The sequence below is a fragment of the Eumetopias jubatus genome, unplaced genomic scaffold (genome assembly GCF_037043125.1).
Source record: "Eumetopias jubatus isolate StellerSeaLion01/CBP00866 unplaced genomic scaffold, mEumJub1_p1.0 scaffold_3, whole genome shotgun sequence".
Taxonomy (NCBI): Eukaryota; Metazoa; Chordata; class Mammalia; order Carnivora; family Otariidae; genus Eumetopias; species Eumetopias jubatus.
The window spans coordinates 100,170,865-100,188,706 of NW_028274809.1; the positions used below are offsets into that span (position 1 = coordinate 100,170,865).

The 17,842-nt window shown below is 42.4% G+C and overlaps 1 protein-coding gene across 2 annotated transcripts in view; it reads right to left on the reverse strand.

Annotated features, from left to right (window-relative positions):
- Positions 1-17,842, reverse strand: part of CCDC93 (CCC complex scaffolding subunit CCDC93) — an 87,192-nt gene that overhangs the window by 27,469 nt on the left and 41,881 nt on the right. For both annotated transcript variants that reach the window (XM_028101293.2, XM_028101292.2), the window contains exons 12-13: positions 2,994-3,110; positions 124-186 (exon numbers count right to left, since the gene is read on the reverse strand). In XM_028101293.2, coding sequence (XP_027957094.1) covers positions 124-186; positions 2,994-3,110 — 180 coding nt within the window. The remainder of the gene's footprint in view (positions 1-123; positions 187-2,993; positions 3,111-17,842) is intronic.

Below are 17,842 nucleotides of genomic sequence, written 5' to 3' on the forward strand. Positions count from 1 at the left end.
GCACTACCATGTGCTTGTCCTCTGTCCCCAGATGGCCCCGAGCCCTGAGACCCCACACAGACTGACGACAGAGGGCATTCCATTAGTGGTGCAGGTCAAAAGCGGTTCTGAAAATCTCCTCACCTCTGTCAGAGTTTGCTTTGTTTCATCGTATCTGGCTTGTAGGCTGGTATGACTTGCCTGCAGCTGTGAAAGAAAGAGAAAAGATATCTGCTCTCATTCAGTCCTCACAACAGCACAGCTGTGGGTGGGATCCCCGTCTCACAGATGGGAAAATGGAAATTCAACAGTTTAAACTGAGTGAATGTGGGAATTTCAGAATGGTTGCCAACAACAAATGAAGAAAAAATTCATATAATTAGCACCAACCACACATCAGGTGACAAACTAGATATTCTACATAAATCCTATCATTGAATCTACACAATCAATGGAAGAAGACATTTTTCTTATTCTACAGATGAGGAAATAAAGACTCAGAGGGGTTAAGTTACTGGACAAAAGTTTCACGGCTGCTAACTGATAAAGCCAGGATTCAAATCCAGGTCTGACTTTTCTGTATGGCTACAATCAGTTCACTTAACCACTGTGCCCATTCCCAGAATACAAACTGCATTTCACAACTCAGGATTCTAGCACAGAATGACTGACTGGCAAACAATCTGAGATAGAAGAACAAATTCAGGACTTCAACACGAAGAGACAGAAAATGAAATACCTTTCCTGTTCAAAGTTACATGACTGTAAACTTACATCAGGAAAATGTCATTTCTCTTTTCCTTCCTAACAGATATATCCTCATGCTGTCTGTGAACTTTTAGAAATCTGAAAACATTCATCGAAAGCTCAGAGGGTTTGTACAATTCCACTTTTGAAAAGGGAAAGTGGCAGAAAATGACATCAGACTCTGGTGGTTACCCGCATACAAATTAGCAATGAGAAATTTTATCCTGTATCTCAATGACTGCTTCAAAATAATTTGCCCCATCCTTGAACATGTAAGCAACCCATTAAGAATTATGTCGCCTTCAGAAATCACTACTCCTAAATCACGCTTCTAGTCTGATGAATGGTTACCTTTCCAACAAGGCCTATCAAGTAGCCGACTCAAGCACAGAGCAAGAGTGATAAAGGAGAGAAGCAGGTGGCCCTGGCTTTTCCCTTTTTAAAGGAAGCCATCTGTGCAATGACAACTTTCATTGACATGTTGTGTAACCGGCAGAGAGCATTTCTGGAGAGTTTGTTTTTCTCTTGAAATACTAGTGACTGAACTCTTTCTTGAAGCCCTTTTGTGGCTCCAGAAAGGGGTCCTAGCATTCCGCACCTTCCTGTCCACCTCTCACCCGCGCACCTACCCAGCCACCGCTCTGACATTTGCCCAGTGCTCTGCTCACATGAGGTGTGTGGGAGGAGGTGACAAACATGACACAGTCCTTGCCCGCAAGGATCTTGACCAGTGAGCTGGGGATCAGAGTATGAGAATAGCTGGGGCAGAGCCAGGCCCAGAGGAGGACCAAGGAGAGTCTGGCTCAACAGGGCATCTAAGGAAGGCTTCACAACAAAGACTCACGCGAGCTGGATCTTGGCAGGGACGTAGCTTGCTAAGAAGGGAAGACTCATCTCTTCCCTTTGATTAATTTAACTAATAAGAGCTCTCTTCATCTGCTCATCTGACCATCTTTTCTCAAACAGGGGATGCCCCAGTAGCTTAGCCTACTTTTTATCCTGCTGGAATCCTTCATGATTGCCCTACCCTCATTTTCTTCTTCATCATTAACCCCTAGACTCACCCCCAAATTCAGCAGCGGGTTACCACCCCCTTTCTGGATTCCGCTTTCCTTCCTCAATCTCAGGTTTCTGCTCAGCTGCCTACTAGCTGCGGACCATGAGATGCTCTTTACTCCTTCTCTTGCTTTGCCCCTCCTTCCATGTCTCTGTTGGGCTAGGACTCTCCCCACGGTTGTCACCAAGGCCACGAGGGCATCCTGCTCGCTTTCCACCTGCATGATCTTGGAACAGGAGTTCTTGGATTTAAAGAGTTTGGATTCTCTCATATACTGTTGGTAGACATAAAAACTGGTAAAATGGTGAATAATTTGATGGTTTCGAGCAAAATAGAAAACGCCTGTATTTTTGACCCGGCAATTCCACTTTCTAAAATCAATCTTACACAAATACTTACATATTTGCACAGAGATGACTGTACAAAGATGTTCATGGTAACATAAATTTGCAGTTGGGGGGGGAACCCTGAAACAATCTACATACCCATGAACAGGGGACGGGTACAGTAAATTACAGTATGTATACAATATGTTGCACTATGAAGTCAATTCAAAACAATGAGGTAGATCTTTATATTCAAAATTTTGGTTTTACCATTAGTAAGCTGTGTGATCACAGGCAAAACTACTTCACTTCTCTGTTTCTAAGTTTCCTTATTCATAAAATGAGGATAAGAGTAGTACACTACTCCTCCACAAGGATGTTGTGTGAAAAGAATGAGTTAGTTCTTCATTCATCTCCACAGCCTAGTTTTATGCCTAGCACAGCGTAGCGCTCAGTGAACATCTGTCAATCAATAAACGCTATTCTTAAGTCTTGTGATTTTCTAGAACGAGGTTGGCAAATTTTCTCATTTTGGGCCAGATGGTAAATATTTTAGGCTTTGTGAGCCACATTTGGGAAGGGCCAAGTATTCAATATTTTAGGCTTTCTGGGCCATGTGGTCTCTGCTGCAACTACTTAGTTCTGCCCCTGGAGCTTGAAAGCAGCCACAGAAAGTATGTAAACAAATAGATGTACATGTATTCCAATAAAACCTTACTTACAAAAACAGGTGGCAGCTGGATTGGCCCAAGGGCTATAGTGTGCTAATCCCTGTTCTAGAACCTCCATTCTAAAATAAACATCTTCACTCCTTCCCCAGTCTCTCCCTTCTTGAAGAAAAGTTTCATATTACTTGAATGAAATTATAAAAAGAAAACACCAACCTCTTCCAGATGTTTGGTCTTCTGCAGAATCTGCTTGTTCAAGGAGATGACTTTTCGACGATGAAGTTGGGAGGTTCCTAATTTTTCTGGACTTTCTTCAGCTGACAGCTCAGACTGCTGTGGGAAACAGGGAGGGCAAGCCCAAAGGATTTAGTAAGCCCACCTCAGTTTACAAAAGACAGACCCATCCCTGCTTACCCTGGGGCAGAGCACAACTCGGCAGCCTGTCAAAACCAAGCCAGGGCAGCCATGGGGTCTTATGCAAAACCCAGGTCCAGAGAAGAAGATTCTAACACAATGATCAAGATCCTTATCAAGGGAATCTGCATTCCTGGCAGAGGGATCAGCATGTGCACAGGAATATGTAACTGTCGTTATGCTGGTATCATATAGGCAACAGGCACCGTCAAAGGAAGAACATGGTCATATCAATATCTTTGTAAGACTGCTCTGGAGTTATCAAGAATGATGAAATGATTCACTTTCACTGAAGTATTGTAAATACATGGTCAAAAAGTTTAACTGTTTGGAAGCATTTATCATGAAAAGCAACAAACAGCCTATTAGTTTATTCCCCCCGCCCCCCATTCATGGGTCAATTCCCTTTTAACCATTTCTTGTTTCTACTCTTTTGGTGTTCACAGAGGATAGATCTGAGAGGGATGGAAGTGGCTGATGGGGCAGCAGGAGATTCCTTAAACTGAATGTGAGGAGGGAAGGGAGAAAAAGGGTTGAGCAGGCAGCAGAGACCTGTCAGGCCTTGAAGTGAGTCAGGGAGAGATTTCTGGGTGAATGCAGCAAAAGCACTGAGAAACCACACAGAGGAGGAGGTAGCTTGTTATGGACACGGAACACAAACATCAGCCTCAGGACAAACAAAAGGTCAATTTTACGTTTTTTTTGTTTTGTTTTGTTTTTTAAGATTTTATTTATTTGACAGAGAGAGAGCACAAGCAGAGGGAGCAGGCAGAGGGAGAGGGAGAAGCAGGCTCCCTGCTCAGCAGGGAGCCTGATGTGGGGCTCAATCCCAGGACCCTGGGATCATGACCTGAGCCGAAGGCAGACACTTAACCATCTGAGCCACCCAGGCGCCCCTACTGTTAATAGGAGTCCTTCTAATACTTCTTAGATGATCATAAAAGAGCTTAGATGAGCTTTATTAAACAAATGCCTATTTCCACCACATTTCCTTTTTGACTGGAAGTATCCCAGTACCAAACTAAGTACTGACTTTAAGCCCAAGTGCAACACAACTATTTAGGTACTTAATTTTTCCTGCATGTTTTAGCAGTAATCATAAGCTTGAAAGTCTAGAAGATCTGCCCATGGGGAAAAGAGATGGGAAAGTGAGGAGGAGGAGAAATTGGATGGAATAGTCACCATTTATTTTGGTTAAGGATTTCCCTGAATAATTCAGCTGCACTACTAACAGATGATGAGTTTTTGCTGCTTAATGGCTCCGGAGGTGGGGAACAACCAGCAGGATATGGCTGCATAAAACAGTAAGGAATATGGCTTTCCATCTCCTGGACTGGTGGGCCATCAAGGAAATAGAAAAACTAAGCATTTGGTATTACAACATATCTAGCCTTGAAACCTGGGACTGTGGAAACTGTCACTCCAGCTTATCTGAATCTCTGGGAATTGGAATTAACTTTTAAAAATACATTTGGTCGTATCAAGATATTCACAACCTGTAGTCTAGGGAGGGAGAATTGTTTCTGAAAATGACTTGAGTATAAAAAAAGAGGGTGGAGGAAGGACCACTCCCTCTCAATTTCCAAATCACTTGTCGGAAACAGAATTATAATGAGCTAATTATATCTCCTTTACTTTGATGGTGTCACCCTGAACTATGCCATTAATTTGGCCACTTTTGTCTGCTATATATTTAATAGCTTTTTCTTATAATTCACTTTCAGATTTGGGTTTTAACATCCAACTCAGATTCCTGGACATTGATTTCCTACATGTCTCTGGCATATCTTCAGAGCATTTAACTTATCTCGGAGAATTACATAAGCCTTCTAGCTCATGATTTATTGACATTTGAAATAGAATTAATTCCCTGTTCATTGGAACTACCCCACAGGTTATGTCCCTATGTTTGATGTCAGGATTATCTTGAATATCCTGACCTCCTCCAACTTGCCTGTGTGGCTCTAGACCAGATAGAGCTGTGGGCTGGCAGGCTCCAGGGGATCAGTGTCTCGCTTACCCCCCAGACTTCCCTCAGTCTTTGGGGGCAAGCACATACTCATTCAGTGCTGTTCTGCACCTCTGGTCTGGCTTGGATGGTGTCTCCAAGTTTTAGAAGGTTTGCTGATGAACTGCTTTTGTGGCCAAGGTCCTAAGACCATGAAAAGTGTATTTCCCACCCAGCTTCTTTACCTACCTGGCATACATACAACTTTGTTTTAAAATCAAGGCCTCTGACTTCGCTTCTAAGAACGCTTCTTACAGGAAAACCAGTAGTTATCTTGATATCTGGAAAGAAGGTTTCCAGGCTAGTTGGCTATCTCTTTCTCTTTTTCTCCCTCTTTTACTATCTATCTAGATTTAATGTTTAGCCACATGGTCCCTCAAGACCCTCATAGGGGTCTTTGGGGTCAAAATCTTTTTCTTTTTTTTTTTTTTAAAGATTTTGTTTATTTATTTGATGGAGAGAGACAAAGTGAGAGAAGGAACACAAGCAGGGGGAGTGAGAGGGGGAGAAGCAGGCTTCCTGCTGAACAGAGAGCCCAATGTGGGGCTCGATCCCAGGACCCTGGGATCATGACCTGAGCCGAAGGCAGACACTTAACAACTGAGCCACCCAGGCGCCCCCATTTTTTTCATTCTTATTCTCTCATGATTATACAGTGAGGTTTTCCAGATGTTACATGTCATGTGATAATATCATTGCTTTAATGTTAATATATAAAGCATTTATTATTGTTCTTTGTAAATGAATTAATATGTAAGCTACTGAGACCTCAGTAGTCTTTAAGAGTTCTTAAAGGGTCCTGAAACTGAAAATTTTGAGAACCACTACTTTAATCTAAGCGGCCTGGCTCACTAGAGAATCATGTATTGGTCCCAACCATTGATTAGGCAGCCTTATTAGGAAGGAACTCTAATCAGTGGAGTGGGCCCATCCATCACTTATATAACATTGAGAGAGGAAAGTTCTTTCACTAGACAGGTGATTCAGAGAACCATACACATAGAGAGAAAATACTTACAGTGCACAGAAAGAACCTTGAAGTCACTCTACAAACTGACTATATCTGTTATGATATGCTCTAAGCAGACATGGGCTTTCAAAATCCTTTCTTTTATTGATAGGTAGCAATTCTCATTGCTAAGTGCAGTCCCTTAAATTTGAATCTGCAAAGCATTAATGTATGATAATATCAGAATACTAAATGCCATTTCCATATCTGACATTTCTCTAGCCCAATTAAAATGAATAATATGCACATAAACAGGCCCATAGTTCAATGAATTTGTAGGTTCCTCTGTTTGCCTTTGAGTCTAGAGATGGTGCTATGCAAAGTGCCTTGTTTAATGGGAAGTTATTTTTGTGCAGATATAACAATTTATTCTAGAGCTGAATTGAAGAGTCTTAACCTAGGCAATGGAAAGCTGATGGCTCTATTTTTCAAACATACTTTTTGTTAAGCAATCTAGAGACTGATAAGGGCAGAAACAGGTCTTTAGAGCAGACTGATAAAGGCAAAAACAGGTTTTTAGAGCATCTGGCATCCTGGTCACTGACAGTCACAGTGAGAAGGAAATTGAAGATGATGAAGTTGATCTGGAAGGATGAGACAAAGCTAGACAGATGGAGAACAGGAGAGGAAACTTTAAAGTAAATCCTTGACAGAAAAAATGTAAATTCTTGGGGCATCTTAACGGATTTCTACATGAAAAGTGCAATATCTCTCCACGAATGCCAATCATCCACAAATAATTCCATTTGTGTTTACACTGGAGGGAGGGCTAAAGAACCAATCTAATTTTGTTCAACAATTTCAGATTAAGAACGTGCTTTCAAAACTGCAGTGTGGATTAAGACGACTTCTAGTGCAGATTCAATGTTTCCTAACAATTGACAGATATTCACAACTTCCACTGTTAGGGGAACCAGATTTAAATGTCATTCGATAATATTAGTTTTGTTCAAAATAGTAAATTCCTAAGAGAAACAAAAAATGATTACTTTAGCTAGAACTATATACTTTTATAATGAAAGAGACCCCAAAGGTTATCTACATATCAACTTTCTTCTTAAAATAGGAATCTCTCCTATATTACCTCCCTCCCCGTACTAAAATACCATCCCTAAGCTGTCAGTAAGAAAGATCCCTATCACATGATACAGTTCTATGTCCCGAACAGACGGACTTCAGTTTCTGGCACCTTGATGAATCCTTCTATTGAAAGCAAATAAACAGATGATATAAAATATTTTTATTTATTTATTTATTTAGCGTGTGCATACACACAGGAGGTGGGGGGTGGGAGGGAGAGAGAGAGGATCCCAAGCAGACTCCCTGCTGAGTGTGGAGCCCAACATGGGGCTTGAGCTTAGGAACTTGAGTTCATGACCTGAGCTGAAATCATGAGTCAGATGCTTAACCAAGTGAGCCACCCAAACACCCCAGAATATTTATTTTTTAAATATTAAAAAAAAAAACCTATGCGCTAGCAAGAATGTAAGAAAACCTGCAAGGCCCAAGAGTTAGTGAAAGCGGAGCTCCAGGAAAGTATATATAACCACTGAGGTTGGCTTTTCTCTTGAAAGTACTTGCCAACACCAGGTGATCTCAAGTGTTGATTTTTATCATTCAATAACCACTTTGCATAAACAAGTGAAAGAAGAAAAAAAATCTGCAGTGAGAATTTGTAACAGATTGGTCCAGTTCTGTAATTTAAATGCACACACTACGTGGATGGTCCAAAAAACCCACAAGTCAAGCCATGTATGTGATGGACTTGGGCTGGGGTGTCTCCAGATGCTTGCCAGAAGTAAAAGCAAATCCCCTCTGGAAGAACAGAGATTCAGCTCTAGGCTTCAAAGAATTTCTATTGGTAAATTTCCAGGGCATATGAACTCACAATCAAAATTTGAAAGCATGTACAAAGTATGAGCAAAAAGCCAGCAGAAACCGACAGAATCAGACCTGCAAAGACTCAAACACGTACATGGCCATTCTTCCCTGAAGCAACGGAGATTAAGTATAATTGCTCTTTCACGTAACAGATTTATCTAAAAGTATCCACAGCTCTTTCCTCTCCCCTTGCTATAAAACATGTCAGTGCCCTTCCCCATCTTGGCTACTACCCTCTAGAAATACTCCAGCTGACAAGTGACCTTTTCAAGTACTCTTCACTGGAGTCTGAGCCCTGCAGATGGGATGGGACTATCACTCACCCTCTTTGCTTCCATTGACGAAACTGGATAAACATTCTTCAATATTCCTGACTCCCACTAATGAAATCCCATGAATCTCAAAGACCCATATTCATGTAACTGCTGAATCTAAGGCACAGCTCTGGGTTCCAAGGTCGGCAATATGGTATATCTGCCCAGAAAGCACTTAACATTTAGGAGGCATGAACAAAATTGAGAACTTCCCACTTTTATCTCCATGAACTACTGTCAGGTCAGATGGTAGGCTCACCAAATCCTGAATTGGTATCACTGATTTTTCTGAAATGAAATGAAACAGTTCACATATACCTTCTTTAACAAATGAATTTGTTTGGGCTCAACATTTCAATCTAAGATATTTTTGAATGTTGATTCTTTTCTCCAGTATGCTAGCCACCTCTTCTTTTTTAGCTTTAAGTGATGTCCAAAACTGACAAAATTAATTCTATGCCTTTATCCCAATTGATAAAGACTCTGAAAGGTATAGGTTGTGCTATGCACCTTGAGACAATCCTACCAGGTCGACAATTCATTAGCTGATACCATTGTTTTCTCTTTTTTTTATTGTTACTGTGTATTGCATCAGTCCCTCAGATTTTAGGAAATCTTGGAATATTTTAGAAACCCCACATTTAGCATCATTCTCTCCAGATTTATAGGGTTCCTGAATCTCTAAATTCGGATTACAGTTTAAAATCTTGCTATCCCACCTTCCTTTGCTTTGCTCAATTAACCTTTACTCAGACCCTATTATGTGTGAGGCACAATGGTAGGTAGTGGGGACATAGAAAGAGACACAGACCTTAACCCTGGACCTCCACAGTCTAGTCAGGGAAAACCGCCTCACTCACAAATAAAGCTGTTATCCTCCACATTTTCTCCAAGCCTAAATTGTGCCACAGAGGAAGAGAGAGTTTTGAAAGCTCTTCTTGTCCTGTCTTCTACCTCCCTCCTGTTTTTCCTCCCTTCAACAAATGTTCATGAAAACCCTATTATATTGGGCACTGGGTGTATACAATGATCCCAGCCCTCATTTACAGCAAACAGCCTAGTCCTGGGAGACAGGTAGAGACAAATGAAAATAGCGCGTAGTTAGCAGTGCTTGGACGGAGGCTACCAGGAGTGGAGCCACAGGACATCACAGAAAAGCCCATCTTAGGAAGGAAAGTCACCCTTCATGGCCACTGGGTGAGTCTCCGCACAAACTTGCAGACACTTGTCAGCCTCTACTGAGCATTTCTTATGCGTTAGGCAACAGAGATACAGAGATGAAAGATGAAATCTTGGCCCTCTGGAAGTTTACAGATTTAGGGTGTGACTTGTCTAACACTCGTGACCTTGTGTGAAGAAACGCAGTCCAGAAGGAAGGAGTATAAAAACCAACCCCTGGGGGACGCCTGGGTGGCTCAGTTGGTTAAGCAGCTGCCTTCGGCTCGGGTCATGATCCCAGGGTCCTGGGATTGAGTCCCACATCGGGCTCCTTGCTCGGCGGGGAGCCTGCTTCTCCCTCTGCCTGCCTCTCCCCCTGCTTGTGTTCTGTCCCTTTCTCTCTGACAAATAAATAAATAAATAAATAAATAAATCAAATCTTAAAAATAAATAAATAAATAAAAAATAAAAAACAAAACCAACCCCTGGGGAAAAAAAAAACACACCAACCCTTTTTTCTATCTGTGGTCACAGCAGGAGGTTCCCAAGAAGACAACTTCTCCCTTGTCCCATATTTCTTCCCTAGCTCCACATGCTAATGCTGCTGGAAAAAATGGTAAAAATGCTTTTCTGTGGTGGGGCTGGCTGATGGGATTAGAAACATTTCGTATCTAAGCTGACTAGAAGCCACAGTGGTTCTGACTCAGGCCTGATTCTTATAACAAAGTAGTCAGGGTCTCCCAGCTCCAAAGGTTCCCAAGATCTGCTAATCTCAGCAAGGTCCCTGGGGATCGGTAACTTTCCTCAGTCCCCAGCCCCCCTTAAACTATCCCTTTCCATTTCACCTCAACTGGGTATAGTTTTAAAAAGTCATTCATTGGGGCGCCTGGGTGGCTCAGTCGTTAAGTGTCTGCCTTCACCTCAGGTCATGGTCCCAGGGTCCTGGGATGGAGCCCCATATCGGGCTCCCTGCTCCCTGCTCCGCAGGAAGCCCTCTCCCACTCCCCCTGCTTGTGTTCCCTCTCTCGCTGTGTCTCTCTCTGTCAAATAAATAAATAAAATCTTAAAAAAAAAAAAAGTCATCCATTCTGCCTATTTATTCCTAGGACAAAAAGTTCAATATCCACTTTACCAACCAGTTGGCTTTGGGCACATACTGACATTTCAAATGGCAACACAAACCAAATAGCAACTGGCATCCCTTTGAGATCACACAGGTTATATTATTCTGTAATTTCTCTTTTTACAGGCTGACTGGCCACTAACTAGGAGCTCCTGGAGGCAGCACCCTCGTCTTCCTCATACCTCTGCCCTGCCCCCGATACCTGACGCTATCTGGGACACTGTGTGCGCACAACAGGTGTGTGCTGCAGGAGGAAATCATCCCATCTCGGGGCTCAGTTCTGTCAGTCCTCTGGCAGAAAAGAAGCCAAGTCAAAGACTGAAAATATCTCCAAAATGATACCAATTTTCTTTGTAAATGTTTGAAAAAGCTAACTGGAATAGCCCTACCTGGAAATACAAAACCAGGGTAGAGAAACAACAACACAAAGGCAGTTACCTCAAGAGGGTGGATGACATATTAACAACTGACTCTTCTGGGTTAATCCCATCCGATTTAGACAAATTCCCTGAGGAGGTGCCAGCTGCAGCGTGTGCCTAGCATCACTTGGTTTCTAACAGTTCCTACAGGGGTCCACTATCACCTATTCATTCTCACTCCAGACCGGCTGCCCATCAAGCGGCTGGCCGCCGCCTGGCCCAGACAATTGGCCCCCAGAGGAATATGTGACCTAAGCCATGGCAAACAGAGATTGTCCTTAGGACTTCACACACAGAAGCGGGGAGGGTGCTAGAAGACTGACAGTCCGTGGTGAAGCTGCCAGGTGGCAACAGAGGAGAGAAACAAAGTGAAGCCAGGGCAGAGAGATGACAGACACAAGCCTGCTGGAGTCCCTAGGACCCCGGCATTCACAGACCTCCCAGTTATGACAGCTGATAAACGTTCCCTTTTTGCTTATTCCATTCCGGGCAGCTTCTATCACTTGCAAACAAAAGGCTCCTACACAGCATACTGTCCAGGTGAGCGAGTGCAGAACTTAAGAGGCAGATTTCTTTGCTGGTTTTGCATCATAGTGGAATATAAATTATCACAGAAGAGAGGGACAAAGTCTAACCAAATGTGGTTGTCTGCATTCTCTAGAGGAGACTTTCTTTCCTTTGTGCTTTTATATCCACAGCCCTGACCATACCCTGGCTATGACCTCTTTTCGGCTACACCCAGCTCTAATTACCTGAGCTCCCCCAGGTGCTCCTGAAAGATATAATTTCAAGACAGTCTGGGCTTCCGATTAACTGCCAGAGAATGGTCCTCAGAATCAAAAGTTCAGAAGCAATGGTGCCAGAATTTCTTAATTGCCGGAAAGGAACATTTCCGAAACCTATTAAGAAAAAGAATTCCTTCCACAAATAAGTCCTTTGATGGCCGAAAATTCATCAAGAAGTTGACAGTGTTCTGGCCAGGATGTTACAACCTAGAGGGTTGTAGGAGATTCTTTTCCAGTGATATGAAAAGCCACATATGCACACACCCCAAACAGAAACTTCCACAGCTTTTAGCAGCATAGATGTGATTGTGTGTGAGTGCCTGGGCCACACCATTTTCATTTTACTTATTTCTGTGGCTAGTTCCCAACATGACCTGGCCTCTTCTCTCTACTTAGCCCAAGGTAGGCAGCTGGATGGTGAAAGAATCTAAAGAGGCTTTGTCACTGCAAGCCTGGAAGGCAGATGTGAAGGATGACGGCAAAGGAGGCCTTCCCTGCTTTCCCCTGCAGACACTCTACCTTGCCAAGGAGACAGGTTTCAAAGTCAGACAGTCCTGTATTTGAACCTGGAACTTCTTAGCTACATGATACTGGACAAGTTACTGAACCCTTTAGTATCCTCATCTGCAAAATGGATATAAAATCACATACTTACATACTGAGCACCAACATTACCAGGTCCTCGGCAAGGCTCCGAGGTTACAGAGAGGAGTAAAGCATGGTCCACATACACATAAACAGAGTTTCAGCTGCACATGAGTAAGTATAATGATGAAGGAAGGCAGAAGATAATATGCAAGGAGGCAACCCACTGCTCTGAGAATTAATGGGATAGTGGTATACAAGGCACCGAGCACAGAGAAGGCACACAGGATAGATTCTTCTGATTCCCCAAGGCAGATCTGTGCTTCTAGATTTATAAAATGTTCTAAGATTCTGTCTCAGGGAGATGCTGACCAAGGAATGATTTAGCTGGCTGTCAAGTATGAAAGTGGTTGAAATGGTACATGGTTGGTTAACATGTGGCATTAGGGAGAGTCCCCACTTGCCCTTCTAGGGACCTGGCACCTTCCCTGGGTCAGCTTCCTTCCCTTTCTTCTGGCTCAAGCTAGTGGGGGATTGCAGAGCAGAAGTGGGTTTTGGACAGTCAGGCTTTTTAGCGCTTTGCAAATCACAGTCACAGACTCTCCTTCCCAGTAAAAATGAATGCTAAGATGCAGTGAGCATATTAGACATCAACACCAAAAAGCACAGCAGTGTCTCATCTAGCACATTCTGAGAAGGGCATTACCCTTCGAAAAAAAAGGGGAGATGCTGCTCCTTGGCCAAGAGCCTACATGAGCTCATGAATTATATATCTGGAAGCTTCTTCACATTCCTCTTCCCTGCTGCTTTACAGGAACCATATTAAATTGAGTTACATATCTCAGAGGTTTGCTTTGAAACACATGGGCTACTTATCATGTTACACTACTATAAGAACTTGTGAACGTTACAAATCAAAGAGAAGCCTGCACATGTGTTTTACCACATTTTTATATCCCAATGCCTGTCAAGTTTCCAACTTGCACCAGGCCAGCTGTTCGATTCATTCCTTGGTCACAAAATCATTTTCACTCTTTCATCCTCCCAAAACTATCTTGTCCCTTTCCTTTTCTTCACTAAGCAAAAATCCATCCTGTTCACAGCCTAATTTGGGTTTCTTTCAAGTGCCTCTGATGGCTTCCCTTTGGGGCATCCCTCAATCCCACCCCCACTTTCAAGGGATTCATTACTGAAACCCTGAAGGTAAGGGCATGGATTTTAGATAAATTGCCAGTGCCTGGTATCAGCCCAATTCATGGCAGTAAGATTAGATATATATATATATTATTTATTTATTTATTTGATAGAGAGAAACAGTGAGAGAGGGAACACAAGCAGGGGGAGTGGGAGAAGGAGAAGAAGGCTTCCCACTGAGCACGGAGCCCGATGCAGGGCTCAATCCCAGGACCCTGAGATCATGACCTGAGCTGAAGGCAGATGCTTAACGACTGAGCCACCCAGGCGCCCCTCATGGCAGTAAGATTAAAGTGAAATACAAACACACTGTGGTGGACAACCCACAAAAGCCCTATCCTTCTGCCTCCTGGTGTTCAGGCCTTTGTGTAAGCCCCTCCCCTGAATGGGGGTGAGACCTGTGACTTCTTTCTAACCAACAGAAAACAGCAAAGTGATGGGACAGATGTGAGTGCATGTACATAGCTATTACAGAGAAGTATAATGTCTAGCCTATGAGGAGGTGCTCTCCCTTGCTGGCTTTGATGAAACAAGTGGCAATGTTGGGGAAGGCCACATGGCAAGGAACTGAGGGCAGCCTCCAGCTGGCAGCCAGCAAGAGCTGAGGACTTCAGCCAACAGGCTGAATGCTGCTAACAACCACATGAGCTTAGAAGTGGATCCTGCCCCAGTTGAGCCTCAGATGAGAAAGCAGCCCCGGGCAGCACCTTCACTGCAATCTTGTGAGAGTCCTAAACAAAGAATCCTGCTAATCTATGCTCAACTGCTGACCCAGAGACTGTGAGATAATAAATGTGTGTTGTTTTAAGCTACTATCTTTGTAGTAATATTGCTATGCAGCAATAGATAACTAATTATATGAACAGAGAAAAAGTAAAGTAGCCTCTGGCATCTGAAAGCCGACCTGGCATTCTCAGCAAGGCCTTGATGTTGCTGGGAGTTGCCCTGCACATACTAGGTCTTGGTGTTAAACATAGGTAATTCCAAAGAATGTCAACATCACACAAGGTCTTGAAGATGAAGGCAAAAACATGACCACTCTGTAATCATGTCTGAACACGGACAAAACCTAATCGTTGCTCAAATCACAAAAATGGACCAAACATCCCCCTATACTGGCTAATATGAGTACACCGCTTTAACCCTGACTCATTACCCCATCTTTTTAATTGTTTTTCATTCCTCCATCTTATAAAATTTATTTAGACACTCTTCTATAGAATTGCCCTTCCTTAAAACATCCAACACAAAGCAAAGCCCCTACCTTCTTGGTCCTTCCCTCAAAACCCCTAAAACAAGCCCAAATCCCATAGTACGTCTTTTCTAATGCCTCCTTACTGAGATGCTGTATGGCTTCTCGCTCGTGCACAGTCTCCCCAACCAGTACCAGCAATAAATCCTACTGTTCAACTACAGTGTGCTCCTCGTGATCTCTGGTGGGAGGCCACTGATAAAACAAGAGCAGACAATAATGCAAACAACTACAACAAAGCCAAACATAACTTCACCATGGAACTTGCATAAAATTAGAGGAGTGTAAACCAATAAAGAAAGAGTCCATATACAGTTTAAATTAGATCAAAACCACAAAAATACAGTAAGCTATCTCCAAGTAAGTATAAATAAATTATGAATAAATGGTATTAGGAGAGTGGACAGGAGGAGGAAAATTAGCACAGATCCCATTAGACTAAATAAAAGTGAACTCTACATAAGTTAAAGAATTAAACATAATCAGTAAAAGACGAACTGAAATGTAATGGATTACTTTACTGGATCCATGGAAAAATGATGACCCTGTCACCTGGAAACAATAACAAAAAGATCTACTGATTTAGGGGTACAAATTCCTTGTTTATAATGAAAAGCAATTCAAAAATAAAAGAACAGCCAAGAAATACTTCCGTGATGAAATACATAAATATAGAATACAGACTATATACAAATTTACAAGAAAAACATCACATATCCAAAAGATAAATGAGTACAGGGAATAAAAGACAATTTACATAGTAGAAAAGAGAGTAAACAAAACATGGAACCATGGTCCAACCTCTTGGGTTGAAAGAGGTGCCATTTTATGGTACTAAAGTAGCAAGTTAGACAAATGAACAAAGTTGGAAATGTGGGGCCATGGTGAAGCCCCTCATCACTGACAGTATTTTATGTTGTTACAGCTTATTTGTAAAGCAACAAAGAGAAGTCATAACCCAACATCCAACTCCTAGGAAACCTTTTAGTAGAAACTACCTGCTCAGAGTTTACGACAGCGTTATCCACAATGGCAAACACAAACAAAAGTCGAACAATAGGGAAATGTTTGAGGAATTGGGCTGTACTAACACATGGATTATCCAATATTCAAATAACTGCAAAGGCTAGAAACACAGAAAATGTTTAGGATTTGAAATGACATAAAAAAAATGCAGACTATAAAAAAGCAAATGAAAGCGACCATTAGCTATCACGTGCCAGACACCGTTTGAGGCATTTAGTCACATTTTACTTAATCTTCACAACACCCTGACAGCAAAGTAATATTATCCCATTTTATAGGGGGAGATACGAGGGCAAAGAGGGGTTAAATAGGTTGGCCAAGGTCATACAGCTGGGAAGTAGAGGGGACAGGTATGAACCAAGATATGACTTCAAATGCTGTCTTTTTAACTCTATCACCCTACCTCTTTTAGATATACATGATAGCTGCAACTAGGAACAACCATGGATATGTGGGACAAACCCTGGGGGGTAATATGTAAATGTGAGATGACTGTGATATGGGAATAGGATTAATAGGATTTAATTTTAAAAATCATTACCTTTGATGCTGTACGATCTACATACATAATGCAAACAACACAGACAATCAAGCAGTGAACTCTGGACCTCTAATTCTTCATGAGAAGTTTAACTATATATGTCCTTAGAAAGAGACCTGTCCAAAACTACTTCTAATGTCACTCTCTTCTGGAAGAATGGAATGGAGGTAGAGAGTACAGCCACTCGTGTTGGGTATAGATCACTCTACAAGGGTGAGGAGGGGAAAGTTCAGGGGATAAGAGATCCAGGAGACATGGACATGCAGAGCTGACTGCAGAAAGAGGTAAGCTTCAGGACTCCCAGGCAAGGAGAGGCATATTACCAACAAAGGAGGGTCAGCCTGCTTGCTTTCCCTCTTAAAATAATCTGAGCTCCTATCTGCCTGCAGTGGGCAAGTATGAAGACAAAAGTCAGGGCCCCTGCAGTGAGTGCCCCATCTTCTAGCTGTCTTTTTTAAAAAACTGGATTTAGCAATGATATGGGGCAACATAAGGGCAAATGTAGATTCACACTCTTGCCATCCATGTGTGTGCTGACCACAAATCAAGAAACTTTCTTCTTGGGGCAATGAATGAATCATTCTCCTCAACTACATTTTGAAGGCTTTTAAGCTGGTTTGTACTTTTAGGATTATCTAAGTCATTTTCCGGTCAAATCTCTGAGGACACTTTGACCACAGTCACCTTTCCTGGGTGGCAAATTGAAACAGAGGACACTTTGGACTCTATGAAAGTTGGATTAGAAAACCCATAGTAAGAAGCACTGACTTGGCGGGGGGTGCATAGGGGAAACATGAGAATCGCACCCCCAGACATTCTAAGCCATTTTACTCACTGTATTGCTCAAAGACCCCTCACTTGGTGGGAGGTGACCACCTGCTGTGTTTACAGTAGGTCATAACTCTCAGTTTCAGGAGACATCCCTTTCCCAAGTACATCATCTGTGCAAAATCACTTCAGGAGAATATTGCACGGAGGGTCGGAGCAGAACTAATTTGTGGTCAAGGTTCTGAGACAGGGAAAGCAAAGCTGGATGTTTCAACAGACATCAACATTTTAGGGGGATGGATTGAGTATGGCCGGGAAAGGAAGGATGTGGAACAATGCCCTGTAAATCTGATTTTACCGATACTACATCTTAGCCCGACCAGAATCAGTTACGTGCAAAATGATTAATCACTGTTTCCCTGAAATAGTCAAGGTCCTGCTGCCCATTCTTAGGATAGAAAAAAATCTAACACTGAAATTATGACTTTCAGGCTTTAGTTCATTCTACACCCTTTTAATAAAGTGGAACAAAAAATTTTGCCTTGGGCTTGGCTGAGTTATGGAGTTTGTCTCCTAAGTGGCAAAGCT